Source organism: Corapipo altera, unplaced genomic scaffold, assembly GCF_003945725.1.
Source record: "Corapipo altera isolate COAL_440 unplaced genomic scaffold, ASM394572v1 275, whole genome shotgun sequence".
Taxonomy (NCBI): Eukaryota; Metazoa; Chordata; class Aves; order Passeriformes; family Pipridae; genus Corapipo; species Corapipo altera.
The window spans coordinates 565,017-578,575 of record NW_020885001.1 but is presented as its reverse complement, the minus strand read 5'-3'; the positions used below and the strand labels follow the sequence as shown (position 1 = coordinate 578,575).

Here is a 13,559-nt window from a genome sequence, read left to right as displayed (position 1 = left end):
TGTTTCTGCCCCCCAGGACCCTGAGACCCCCATCAGGCCACGGTGCCAGGCAGGCAGCCCTTGCCCTGTGCCAGCTGCTGAATCGATTAGTGGGCACTGGGGCAGGAAAATAACATTTCCGGCCACGGAATGACATCAGCAGTGACCCCCAACCCAGTGAGGCAGCCACTGCCATTTCCTCCTCCTCCCGGAGAACGGACCATTACAGGGTCAAGGAGCCAGGGGGGGTTTAAAGGTCAAGGTTTAAGGGCACATCCTGGCTGGGGCAGAGCAGGGGCCCCTGCTCCAGGGGTCACCTGCCCTCGGTGCCTGTGGGACCCCTGGTCAGGGTGTGGACAGGGATTGGTTGCAGCAGCATGAGGGGAAACCCTCCAGGGAGTTCCAAATCCCACAAAACACCCTTCTGGAGATGCCCCTTCAGGGGACCAGATCCTTTCTGGTTACAGTATGTTCCTCTCCAGGGCATTTTATCTGCCCATTCCCCGGGCAGCTCCCACTGCTGGAAAGCCCTTTGTCATCCTCATGTGACGCGAGGTTATCGCCCTATTGCCTTCTAAATCGGGAGCACAAGTGCCTCTCCAAGGCGTCTGTCCCTCCACCAGCAGTGTCTTTGCTGCTGACCTGGTATAACCACTGGTAGCTGAGCAAGGGTGGGTTTTGGTGAGGGACTCGCTCCTCCTGGGGAGGGAAATGTGTCTTAAGCCGTGAAATGCCCCCAGCCCTGGTGTGAGAGCAGCCCCGGGGACGGCGGCGGGGGCACCTCCTGCCCAGCCCTGCCATCAGCGGCCCGGCTTCCCCCAGTACTGACTGGGCTGTGATTGCGGGAGGGTTTGCTGAGACAGGAAGAAAATATCCCGAGGGGAGGATAAACTCCTGCCCGGTGGGCAGTGGGGGCTGCTTTCATCTCACCCCATCCATCACCTCCCCCTCCACGGTCCATGTGGCATTCCCAGCCCCACCCCGCACCTCGTCCCTCCCACGGAGGCTTGGGGACCCCACTGCAGCCCCACGCAGGAGGGGGTGATGGTGGATCCCATCCCGGTGAGGATGTCCCTGTGCTGTGGCATTTCCAGCCCGTCCATCTGTGTTTACATTCCCCTCGGATCGCGGCCGGCGATAAGGACAAACCCCGACAAACCCACATCCCTGCTGCCCGCCCAAGGGCTGTTTGTGCAGATAAAAGTTGCCCCATAAACAAGCCCATCCTGCCTTTGGGAAGGGCATCTCCGCCGGCCCCAGCCCTCGGCAGGAAACCCTCACCAGGGCCCCCCGTGTGCCCGTCCCCTGGGCACGGGACAGGGCTGGCACTGCTGGGAGTGCTCAGCACCCCTGGTTGGTTCCTGCTCTTGACATGGGTTAAAAATAGCCACCATGGCAATGGATTCACCATGGCAGCCGTGGCCAGAGCTGGAGGGGAAGCATCTGAACCCCTCTCCTCCTCCTCCTCCTCCTTTTCTTCCTCATTGTTATTGTTGTTGTTGTTGTTGTTTTTCCTCCCTGCAAACATCGGGCTGGAAGCAAACACGACTTGGGATCAGTCCCATGAGGGGACGAGGGGGGCTGGGAAGCAAGGATAGCTGCTGTTGGGTGGTGGGGGCACAGCCAGGAGCTTTGGCAGAGGGTGCCTGGGGCAGGGAAGGGAGCAGAGGAGTGGCAGGGGAGGCAGCCGGGCGGCACGTGGCAGTTTGGCCGATGTCCCGTGGCCGTGGCTGGGCTGGCAGGAGGCTCCACGTGGGGCTCTTGGTACTCGATCCCTCCCCATCTCTGCCAGCTTTCCCCAAAGCAGCTCCTCTCCCCAAACCCTCAATCTCCCACCCTGCTTTGGGGCAGGGCCGGGAATCCCACCACCGGGATGCTCCTGTATCCCTCAGAAAGCCCTGCCTGAAAGCTCAGCTCCCTCCGAGGTTATTTCTGCTGTTGATATTTTCTCACGACACTTCCCACACTTTTTGTGAAATCTGTACCCCTGTTATTGCAAACTTCTCCCTCCTTCCCCCCACCCCGGCTTGCTTTAGCAATAGCTGCAGGAAAACCAGCCCAGATGGGGAAGGAGCTGTGGAAATGTCTGTAAATCCTCTGCAGGTCCTGATGGCAGCACGGGGACTCTCCCTTCTGCGGGTACTTGTGGCTGGAGGGAGATGGGACACGTCTGAAATGAAACCCTGCTGTGAGGTGTGAGAGAAGTGTCAGAAATTGGGAATATCTACCCACAGGCACCGCTCTGGCTGCTGCCATGGGCTGCTGTGGATTTTCCCCTCAGTAACATGGGAAAGAAAACAGCTTTATTAGGACCTATTTTTTAATCTGAAAACATAATTGCGCAGGGATCTGGGGGGCAGGAGCAGGACCTGGGATTGCCTTAGCACAGCCTTTGACACTGGCTGGGTTTCAGGATCCAGATGCCCCTTTCCCTCGTTCTCACAATGCTGCCGTGGCCCTCAGGAAGAGCTGCAGCCCTGGGATGGCAAGTGCTGCTCCAGGATGGTCCTGGAGGGAGATCCCTGCCTCCATCTCCTCTCTGATGGCAAGCAGCATTCTCCATGCCGGGTTTCCTGCCCCTCCAGCCCCATCTGTCCCCTCAAATCCACCCCGGGGTGCCCCGAGGAAGATCCCACCAGCCCTGCCCAGCCCTTGACGGGTACCACGGCTCCTTCCCGCGGGCTGTGTGTCCACAGGGCAAAACGCTGTGGGAACGGGCTGATAAACAGGGAGCGGAGTGACCTCAGCCCCGGCGGCAGCTCCGATCTCCCCGGTGCCCGGGGTCCGCGCTGCCTCTCTCCTCACACCGAGGCACTCGGTCCCAGGAGCTTCTCTTGGAAAACAGGATGTGAGAGTGCGAGACGAGACGCTCCCGGAGACGTGGGAGCTCGGAGCCCCCCGGGGCACGGGGCTCACCCCGGGCTGGGGCGGCAGTGCTAGACTGGCACTGGGATCGTCCCTTTGGGCTGGTGGGGAGGCTGTGCTGGAGTGGCACCGGGATTATCCCAGGGTAACCCACACTCTGAAAACAGCAGCTTGCTTGAGAGTCAGTGAAACAGCACATTTTTGCTCTTTTTTATTGTTCTGACACAGAGATTTTTCCCTTCCTGCCCAAGCTGTCGTGGTGCTGCAGCTCCCAGAGCTGTGCCCGCCTTTGCTGGGGGAGGAGGGTTTATGTGGGGACCAGAGTTTATGTGGAGCTTCCTGCAGGCTTCCTGGGACAGGCAGTACCCAGGGGTTAAAGCTCCATCACAGCGTGTTTATGTGCTGACAAGGAAACGTGATGACAGAGAATCCCAAACAACTTCAAAGCAAGATTTGTGGATTTGATATGGAAACTATTTGGAAAAGTCTCAGTGAGGAGGGAGAGCCCCCGACTCACCACCACTGGGGACACACAGCCAGAGCAGGACCCGTTCCCAAAGCACAGCCTGGCCCAGGTGCCCGTTCCACAGAGCCTGGTGCTCCCTCCCTGGGGAGGGGATTTGGGGTAAAACGTTGCTCCTCTGCTTTGGCAGAGGGAAGAGCATCACACAGTCCTCACCCGACCCCTGTGCTGTCCCAAGTGTCCCCCACGGCCCTGGATCCCAGGCAGGGTCTTCCCTGCAACCTTGAGCCCCATCTCACCTCTTGGCAAGAGGGGGGTAGTGCAGCCCCCTCCCCCAGGGAGCATTTGGCGGTGAGGGAGGCAGAAATAAAAGGCTGGGGGTGGTGGGACCCTGGTGGCACTGTGGTTGGTGGCCCTGCAGGGCTGGTGGCTTGTCCTGGTGGAGGTGATGGTGGGTGTGTGGCTGTGTCCTGGGTGGCTGTGAGCTGGGGGGTTCCTGCAGAGGGGGTGTCTTGTCAGCCCCACGTGGCATCACGAGGTGCCAGGGGTCTCTGGGCAGGGTGTGCTCTGAGCCCTTTTGGGGGGCAGGAGTGCCAGGAGGAAGGTGCTGTGTGGATTTTGGGGAAAACCTTTTTGGGAACCTGGTGGGGAACGAGTGCTGATGGAGTGGCAGGGCTGTGGTGCCATCCCAGAGGTGCCGGTGCCTGCGACTCTCCAGGCTGTGGGGGTGAACCCCTCCACTGCCCCTGCCCTTTGCTCTGGGCTGAAGACTTGTGCCAGCACAGCTCTGGCTCGGAATTCCATTGCACAGGGAACACTGCGCAACAGGAGCCTGGATCAGGAGCGGCTCTGGAACTGTCTGGTGCTGCTGCAAAGCTGAGCTGTGTCTCTCTGGGTGCTGCTGTGCCTCTCCCTGCTCGACCTGCTCCTCCCTGCTCCGCCTGAACCCACATTCTGGGGAAAGGTTGCACAGACAGACCTCCAAGAGCTCAGTGGGCAGTTTTGGTGCCTTCACCTGCTGTGCTGGGGTTGCCTTAGGACCCTCTGCTTTGGTGGGGAGCTGAGGAAGCTGGACCAGAGGGCAGATGGGGAGGCTGGTGTCCCCACTGTCTGTGTGCCGATGGCAGCGAGCAGTGACACTGCTGTGACTCCGCCGTGTGATGGGTTTATCTCTTGTCCTGTTCTGAGTATGCAGCCACATGCCAGGGAGGGAGTGAGTTCCCAGCTATAAAAAGCTTTTGTTTTATCCATAGCTGCTACTTGAGCTCTCACCCCTCGGCCTCTGTGGCCAGGCAGAGCCTGTGCACCCTCAGATGTGTCTGGGACCAGCTCAGGCATCTGTTTCCTCTCTCCAAACACATCCGAGGGCACCAGGAGCTCCATGCGCTGCTGAGCAAGGAGAGTGGCACTGCCTGTCCCCTGCATCCCATCTTCCCCCAAGCAGGGATTCATCCTGACTCTCTATGTATAAAGAAGTATCTTTAAATACCCATTGTTTATTCTGTATCAACAGCCAAAGGAGCCGCTCTGATCCGTGGCATAAACAAACTTTCCCAGAGTTTTCTAAACAGCACTTGACCCTCTGGCCAGCACTTCCTACAGGGTCTTGCCAGGGCTGGCTCTGCCTCCCCTGCTGCCAGTGGCCGTGCAGGTAGGGCCAGGGCAGTGCTTCTGGCCCGTGGCAGGGATGGGAAGGGGGAGAGGATGCTTCTCCTGGTGACAGCTCTGGGCTGGAGGGAGCAGTCAGGGTCTCCATCCCTGCAGGGGCTCGAGTCAGGGCTCTGGAGCAGTGGGGATGGGGGTCAGGGCTGGGTAAGACCTAGCACCTCTGCACTTCAGTTTTTCCAGCTGTAAAACTGGGACAAAGATACGGAGCCACGTTACTTCCCCTGCAGTGATGAAAGGCCTGGGAGTCTCCCTTCCTCTCCTCAGCCCTGTCTGCTCCTTGGGAAGCGGGGAGGGAGCCGAGCTCCCCTGCCTGGGAGTGGGAGGAAAAGCCTGATTTGAATTCCAGAGAGAAGACATCAGGAGGGTGGGTTGGATGCCTGCTTGGCCCCTCGGGAGCACGTGTCTGTCTGTCCCACTGCAGGCAGTGTCTGTCCGTGGGAGCTCCCTGCAGGGCACAGCGGGGTGGGCATGGCCAGAAGGTGCCATGAGGGACTGTCTGCAGGAAGTCATTCTCTAAAACCCCCAGGGGTGAGTCCCACAGCCCCTGTGGTGCCCAGGAGCCAGAGCACAGCCCAGCTCTGCCCGGTGGGCACACTTTGGGTTGTTGCTGCTACCTGGGGAGTGGAGGTGAGGATGGAAGGAGGAGGGAAGGAGGGGAAGCCACCAGCCCCTGGTCAGCCAGCAGTGTGGTGGCAGAGCTGGGCATCCTGCTCAGTGCCTGTCCTCTACCAGCTCCGTGGACCCAAGCCCAAAGCCCTCGTTTATCCATGGACATTCCCACTGATGTTCTTGCTTTACTTTCCAGACACAAATCCAGCTCTGTGGGCTGATCCATGCTGGAATCAGGTGTGCAGCCACGCTGGACAGATGATGACACTCCCACACACGCCGTGTCTGTGCCGTGCACCATCCTGGAGCCAGGACAAACCTCCCTGTGAACAGCAATTCCCAGCTCGGTCCCAGCCAGCAGCAAATGCTGGGGCTGGGAACTGAGCAGGGCTGGATCAAGCCCTCGGCTGAGGGCTTTGAAAAACCAAAACAGCCTCGTAAAGATCGAGCTCGTAAAACCAGGGCTCTGCTTTGTGAGCTCATGAATGGGAAGAAATGCCAACCGGATCATTTTTACACATATTTTTTTTCCTCTTTGTCAACATTCCCACATCTGGCTGAAACTTCAAAATGCCACATTTGGAGAGCGCCTGTCTTGAAAGTTTCAGTATTTGTATAAATAGTTGATAGGGAAAGAAATGACCAGCTCTGGAGTTTGCCCAGGAGCTCTGGGAACAGCAGTGGGGCTCTGGAGGCCCCCAGAGCCTTCTAGATTTTTGGTGTCTCCCCACTGCCATGTGTGAGTGGGGCAGGAAGTGTGGGTGGGGGTCTTGGGGCTCTCCAGACATCAGCACCCACCCAAATTCAGGAGGGGAAGCAACGAAGGTCTCCTCCATCCGCTGGGAAGGAGGTTCTGGCAATAAATGTGTAAATGAAACAGTGACTGTGGCCCTGGGCATCATCTTTGGGAGCAGAGTTGTCACCTTGCCATCCCTCTGCTGATGTTCAGAGGGGACAGGGGGGTCACTGTCCCCACCAGGGACAGCCTGTCACACCCAGGGAGAGGGTCCCAGGGGGAGCAGGACCAGCAAAGCCCTGGGGTGCACAGTGAGGGGTGAGAGCAAGAGGAGCAGGGTGAGAGATGAGATGTGGGGAGAGGGATCAAAGCACTGGCGAGGGGGGCATAAAGGGGTGAGGGTGAACAGAGAAAAGACCAGGGACCGCTGTGCACGGAGAACAAGGACAGACGGGTGGGACTGGGGACACAGCGAGGGGCTGGAGGGCACGGAGACGGACGGGAAGGCAGAGTGAGGGGCTGGAGCGCACGGAGACGGACGGGAAGGCAGAGTGAGGGGCTGGAGCGCACGGCGAAGGGCGCCCGGCGGGGATGCCGGGGGGAGCGGGCCGGGCCGGGACACCCCATCCGGGGGGGAGGCGGTGCCGCCGCCCGCTCCTCTCCCCTCGCCGTCCGGAGCGGGCAGCCCGGGGCCGCCCCGCGCCTTTAAAGGCTCCTCCTCCGGCGCGGAGGGGACCCGGCCCCGCCGGTCCGCCCCGAGGGCTGCGCCGGGAGCGCGGCGGGGAGCGCACGGCGGAGATGAGCCCCCTCCCCGCGGGCAACGGCAGCGCCTGGGGGGGCTCCGGCAACTGCAGCGGGGCCGGCAGCCTGGGCCGGCAGTGGGTGCTGGGGGCCGCCCTCAGCCTCACCGTCCTGGTCATCGTGGCCGGCAACTTGCTGGTGATCGTGGCCATCGCCAAGACGCCGCGGCTGCAGACCATGACCAACGTCTTCATCACCTCGCTGGCGTGCGCCGACCTCATCATGGGCCTGCTGGTGGTGCCGCCGGGGGCCACCATCCTGCTGAGCGGCCACTGGCCCTACGGCGCGACGGTGTGCGAGCTGTGGACGTCGCTGGACGTGCTGTGCGTCACGGCCAGCATCGAGACGCTGTGCGCCATCGCCGTGGATCGCTACCTCGCCATCACCTCGCCGCTGCAGTACGAGGCGCTGGTCACCAAGGGCCGGGCGCGGGCCGTGGTGTGCCTGGTGTGGGCCATCTCCGCCTTCATCTCCTTCCTGCCCATCATGAACCACTGGTGGCGGGACGGGGCGGACGAGCAGGCGGCGCGCTGCTACGACGACCCGCGCTGCTGCGACTTCGTCACCAACATGACCTACGCCATCATCTCCTCCACCATCTCCTTCTACGTGCCCCTGCTCGTCATGATCTTCGTCTACGTCCGGGTCTTCGCCGTGGCCACGCGGCACGTCCAGCTCATCGGCAAGGACAAGGTGAGGTTCCTGCAGGAGCCCCCCAGCCCCACGTCCCGGAGCAGCCGGCGGAGGCGGCCGTCCCGCCTGCTGGCCATCAAGGAGCACAAGGCGCTCAAGACCCTGGGCATCATCATGGGCACCTTCACTCTCTGCTGGCTGCCCTTCTTCGTGGCCAACATCATCAAGGTCTTCTGCCGGCCGCTGGTGCCGGACCAGCTCTTCCTCTTCCTCAACTGGCTGGGCTACGTCAACTCAGCCTTCAACCCCATCATCTACTGCCGCAGCCCCGACTTCAGGAGCGCCTTCCGCAAGCTGCTGTGCTGCCCGCGCCGCGCCGACCGCCGGCTCCACGCCGTCCAGCAGGACCTGCAGCACTGCCCCTGCGCCTTCAGCCCCCGCGGGGGCCCCCCAGAGGACAGCAAGGCGGCCCCCGGGTGCCCCGGGGAGGACGGGGAGGGTCGGGGCAGTGGCAGCCGGACAGAGGAGGCGCCCCTGGCCCAGGACAGTGGCCACCGGCAGCGGCCGCTGGGCGAGTCCCGACTGCAGGGCACCCAGACCACGCTGTGCTCCCAGCTTGATGAGTAGGTACCAGTTCGGGGGGGCTCAGGGCGTCCAGCCTTTGGGGAGTGACTGGGAGGGCTGTCAGTGGAGGGTCCACAGTCTGACAGTGCAGTGCAGAGCTGCAGGGCAGGCAGACCTTGGAGCTGGGGGGGCAGGCAGACCCCACAGTGCACGGGAGAGGTGCTGGGGTGTGGGACAGGGAACAACTGTCCTCTCCCTTTATGTCCCCCTAACACTCTGGCCCCTCCATGGGGCTGCAAAACTGGGGTCCCAGCCAGTCTCACCCCAGCCTACCAGGACAGAGTCTGCTGTTTCTGGGTAAAGGAAATGCTGGTTGTGATCAGGGAAGCAAACCAGCCGAGCAGGAATGTGTCCCAAAGCCTGGGATTTCTCCCTTCTGCCGCTGCTCCCACTTTCTACTGCTAAAGAAGGAAAATGCAGGGACCCCCTCCAGAGTGAGGCACTGAAGCTGCTGTTGCCAGCCTGGGCTCTGTGGGTCTCTTTGCCCTCCAACAGTGTAAATCTGGGAAGGTAATTCATTTCATCCCCCTCTGTCCCTCGGTGAGAGGTGGGCTCCCAGAGCTGGTGGCCTGCTCAGGGCAGGGGGCTGGCAGGAACACCCCTGCTGTGGCTCTGCCCTGCCAGCACCCTGACATGGGTTTACACCTCCAAATTACAGGGTGGGGTTTTTCCACCCTGAGGGTTTTTTTTATTAGTATGATGAAACTGGAGTTATTGTGGTTACTGTGGATTTTAACCGTGTTTCTCTGGTCAAAACCCCTCCTGATGCCTGAGGGCAGGAGAGATTCCTGCCAGCAGAGATGTGCAGAGAGGGGCGCCAGAGGTGTTCCCTGGGATTCACCCGTGCTGAGAGCACAGGGTGGTGAGCAGTGGGAAGGGTGTGGGCCCTCACCCGCTGTGCTCTATTCCAGGTTTGCCAGCAGAGACACACCCGCGGGTCCGTCTGTCTGACCGGGAGCAGCCGAGAGCCGGGAGGAGAGTGAGTGTTTTCCCCGGTTGGGCCATCACCCTCCGGCCTCTCCTCTGCCCTCCCCGGGGAGTGCAGCCCGCAGCCAACCCCTTGTGCGTGCTGCTCCTGGATCCCCCCCGTGCCTGCTGGGGTGGTGGCCGTGGGTCCCTGTCCCCAGCTGAGCCCGGTGGGTGACCCTGTGTCACTCCCACCCTCTTTTTGCAGGGCTGGGGACGGAGAAGCAGCACCGGGGGTAGCAGTGCTGGAAGGACCCTCTGGTGCATGCACCGACCTGGAGAGGAGGGGGATCTCCCTCTGGAACGCTGCTGGTTTCGGGACAACACTGGCTCCTCTGTGTCATTGGTGCTGGAGACCTGGAGCTGGGGAAAAGCTCTGGAGCTGCTTGCCCAGGGGTAGCACAGTCTTGGGGATGTGTGGACAGGGGACAAGCTCCCACTCAGGGTGTTTCTGGCATGGCTGGCAGTGGGATGTTGATGCTGGCAGTGGGATGTGGACACTGGCAGTGGGATGTGGACACTGGCAGTGGGATATGGACACTGACAGCTCCACTCTCTTGAAGGATGAACGGCCCAGTCGCCCTGGGCTCGGCCAGCTTCAGACAGTCCATCTGGAAGGGAGGAGAGCCTCCTGCATGCACAAGCCCTTCCAAGGATTTCCATCCCTGCCCTCGCTGCTGCATTCCAGGGCTGGGTGCGATCCCGGAGCCGAAGCGATGCCTGAGGCAGAGGAAGGGCTCAGGGGAGCAAGGGGAGCTCTGAGCACAAAGGACTTCCCAAACCAGGGAATTATGACCTTGTCAGGTCTCCTCCAGTTGCTCCCTCTCATTTGGGGCAGGTGTCCCTGTCTGTGCTGCTTGGGGATGGGATGGGAGGTGGATTCTCATCCCACACGTGCACAGACGTGCCCTGCCCACCCCACGTGAGTTGGTGTAAATAAGTCACAGTGACTGTACAGGTTTTGTCCTGGTTTGTCTCCCCCCTGCTGTGTGAAATAAACCCGTGAATCTCTGTGATGCCTCCAAGTCCATCCCAAGCAGAGAGGTGCTGCTCCATGTGCTCCTGGGGGGTTGCCTGAAGCTCAAGGGGTGCATCCCCCTTTCCAGGGGCTGTGCCTGGCAGAGAAAAGCCAGGCTCTAGGCGTGCCATGATGCCAGCCCCCAGCCCTGCCACATGTCCTCACACCCTGAAAGGGCAGGCAGAGCTGACAGAGGTGCCCAGTGCCACCTTCTGGTGCCAGGGAAATCCCAGCTTCTGCATGGGAACCGGGGTGCCACAGGGTCTGCCCTGCTGGGATCCTCCCCTGTTGTGTTTTGCTTTTAACACCCTGCAGGGATGAAATCACTAAATAAAGAGAATAAAAGCAGCTCGTGGCAAGCATAGCCATTTCAAAGCCTGAGACCCCAGTCTGGTAGCTCTGGTGGCTCTCAGGGGGCTCATTTCTGATCCCAGCAGCTGTCCCCGAGCACAAACAGGTTCTGTGCCCCCCAGCCCCCATGGCCTCATCCTCCCACGCAGTCCAAAGCAGCCCACGAGGTGTTCTTTACCCCCCTCAAGAGCCCAGTGTCAGTGAGTGATTCCCCAAGCAGCAGAGGCAAGGGGGGGCTGGCCCAGGGAATGGGGGCCCAGGGCTCTGCAGGTCCCCCCTGGCAGGACTGGTGGCCTCATCTCTAATCAAGCTAAAGGGGGCTCAGATGGGCTGTAGGTGCTGCTGGGGGGTGTGAGGGGTTGGTGGGTGCATTGGTGTCACCTGCACTGCATTCCCAGCTTTCACCTCCCTGGGATCCCCCTTCCCTTTATCAGCAGCCGGTGCCGTGGCAGGTCCTTACTGCTCTCTGGGTGCTGTTTTCTCTGTTTTCTCTGCTGTTTGTCCCACGGGAGCTGGTCACCAGTGTCAGATCTGCCGTGGGGGATGGACACCTCTCTTCCCTTCTCCAGGTTGCTGTCGGAGGAGAGGCCCGTGGCTGAGCTGTGGGGTAGGGAGCTGTGAGCCCGGGGTGTGCTGGGGGCAGGAGCGAGTGGGGGGACAGTGGCTGTGCTCTGCAGGCAGCCAGGCTGGGTGTGATTCCCCTTTTCCCTTGGAGTGTCCCCCTGGGAAAGCCTCCCCTTTGTTTCTGTGCGGGGGCAGCCTGTACACACCCAGACCGTGCCGTGTCCCCCAGGCTGCCAGCTGGGCACCGGCACCCGGAGCTGCGTGGTGAAGGAGGGCGATGACTTCTTGGAGCACCTGCTGCTGCTGAGAACGGTGAGATCCGAGCCCTGCCGAGGGGCTGCTGCAGCCCCGGCCGGCGGATCCCTGCCACGGGCTCTCTGCTCGGCCCCACAGATCTGCCTGGGGGCTGACGCCAGGGACGAGCTGCACGTGGTGGCTGTGGACTCCAAAAACGCCTCCGGGGAGCACAGGCCGGTGCCCATCGCGGCGCTGCGGAGCTCGGTGCTGCCCATGGTAAGGGCAGCCCCTGCCTCTGGGGTGACAACATCACCTCGGGCTGGGCTCGGCGGGGGGGAATGTCTCTGAGCTTTGTCTCTTTGCAGATCAGCCTCAAAGCTCTGGAGCTGGTCCCTCCCGTCACCTTCGTGCTCCAGTGTGGGGCTGGGCCAGTCTACCTCAGCGGGCAGCGCGTCACCCGTGAGTGTCACCGAGCTGTGGGGTCCCACGGCAGCTTTTGTGGCAGCTCGTGCTCCCTGCTTTGCCCCGGGGTTGCAGGGAGGGCTACTCAGGGGGCAGCTGGTGCTTGCTGGCAGTTGTGGGCTGGGCAAGGGGGTCTGTGCCAGTTTCCCTGCTCTGCTGCTGTGGGGTGGGAGGGTGTCTGTGTCACCACCCCTGGGGTGGGATTTTTCACCCCCCTCGGTGGGTCAGGGCCACCCCTGCTGCAGCCCTGTCTCCTCTCTCCCCAGTGGAAGATGATGCCAGCTCTGAAGCCGAGGAGGAAGAGCTCTTGGAGGAAGATGTGGGAGATGAGGAGGATGATGGAGAATCATAGAACAAGGGCAGCTCAGAGAGGTCTTAGTGAAGCTGGTGTGATGGTGGGGACACTCCTTGCCAGGAGCTGCCAGCGCCCTGTGCCAAAGGCAACAGATCCTTGCAGAGGGACACAAACTGTCTGGGCTTTGAGTGTCGTTCCTTGTCTCCTCTTCTGGCCCCCTCCATTCCTCCTATGTTTGCAGAAATGCTTTTCCCCCCCCCTTTTATTGTGATAATAATAGGAAGTGCAGATACCCTGGAGTCAGTCTGGACTGTGCTCTGGTGCTCCTGTGTCACCTGCTCTCCTGTCCCTCCCTCCCTGCCTCCTCTTGGGAAAACCTATTCCATGTGTGCCTCTGTGATGCTGGGCTGGGCAGAGGTCCCAGTGAGTAGCCCCTGGGGAGCTGTGGGCTGCTGCCGGGGCAGGGGGCTTGGGGCCTCTCCCAGCTCCAGCATGTCTGGAGGAGGAAGGCTGCACTGTGCTGTGGCTCTGCCTCCTCAGGTAGGACACAATGCCCTGCACGGCCCTGGCACCAGTTATCCTGCCAGCTCCCAGCTAATGGTCCTTTTGTTCCAGGAGGAATCTCTCTGGCATGCCTGTTGGGATCAACAGGACCGAGTCCTTCATGGCAGTGCAGGGAAATGCAGCTGCTGAAATAATGTCATTAGAACTCCTAATTGAGACAATTGCCCAAATCCATTCTATGCCTGTCACTAGCTGGCAGGGAGGCTGAGTTCAAGGGGAGCCCTGGACCTGCAGGAGGATGGGCTGGGAAGGGAGCATGTGGTTCTGGGTTTTGATTTTTCCCAACTTGTAATAGAAAATGCCAGAGCTGAGCTGAGGGAGCCAGAGCTGCCACCCCACCCAGCTGCGAGCCCTGTGCTGGATCCTGGGCTGTGGGACAGCACAGAGACCCTGTGGGAGCTGGTGGAGCCCCAGCAGCAGGAAGGGTGGGTGCTTTGGGGGGATGCCCTGGTCCCCCTTCCCACAGCCCCTGGCAGCAGCACGTCCACTCCATCCTGCCCAACAGAGTCTCCAGGAGGGCTTTGGCATAACCATGGCAACTGCCAGGTAATTAATGGCCAAGTCTCAATGCCATGGAGACCAAACAGGCACCAACTGAGTGCGTGGGGCTGCACCCCTGCCCACGGGGCCACTGAGCCCCCAGTGCAGGATGTGACCCCCAGGCACACGGTGTGGGGCTGGTGCTGTGCCCACCCAGGGCAGGGATGTCACCCCACCGTGAGGG

General features: G+C 61.2%; 2 protein-coding genes across 2 annotated transcripts; both read left to right on the top strand.

Moving 5' to 3' along the window:
* The first annotated feature begins 7,118 nt into the window (after nucleotides 1–7,118).
* On the top strand, nucleotides 7,119–9,329 carry ADRB3 (adrenoceptor beta 3). The gene is made up of 2 exons (XM_027667125.1): nucleotides 7,119–8,377; nucleotides 9,290–9,329. Exons 1-2 carry the CDS (start codon nucleotides 7,119–7,121, stop codon nucleotides 9,327–9,329), a joined length of 1,299 nt encoding a protein of 432 aa, XP_027522926.1.
* Nucleotides 9,330–11,256: 1,927 nt separating this feature from the next.
* Nucleotides 11,257–12,328, top strand: LOC113958632 (nucleoplasmin-like). The gene is made up of 5 exons (XM_027667042.1): nucleotides 11,257–11,320; nucleotides 11,507–11,589; nucleotides 11,671–11,790; nucleotides 11,880–11,973; nucleotides 12,243–12,328. Exons 1-5 carry the CDS (start codon nucleotides 11,257–11,259, stop codon nucleotides 12,326–12,328), a joined length of 447 nt encoding a protein of 148 aa, XP_027522843.1.
* The last annotated feature ends 1,231 nt before the right edge of the window (nucleotides 12,329–13,559 follow it).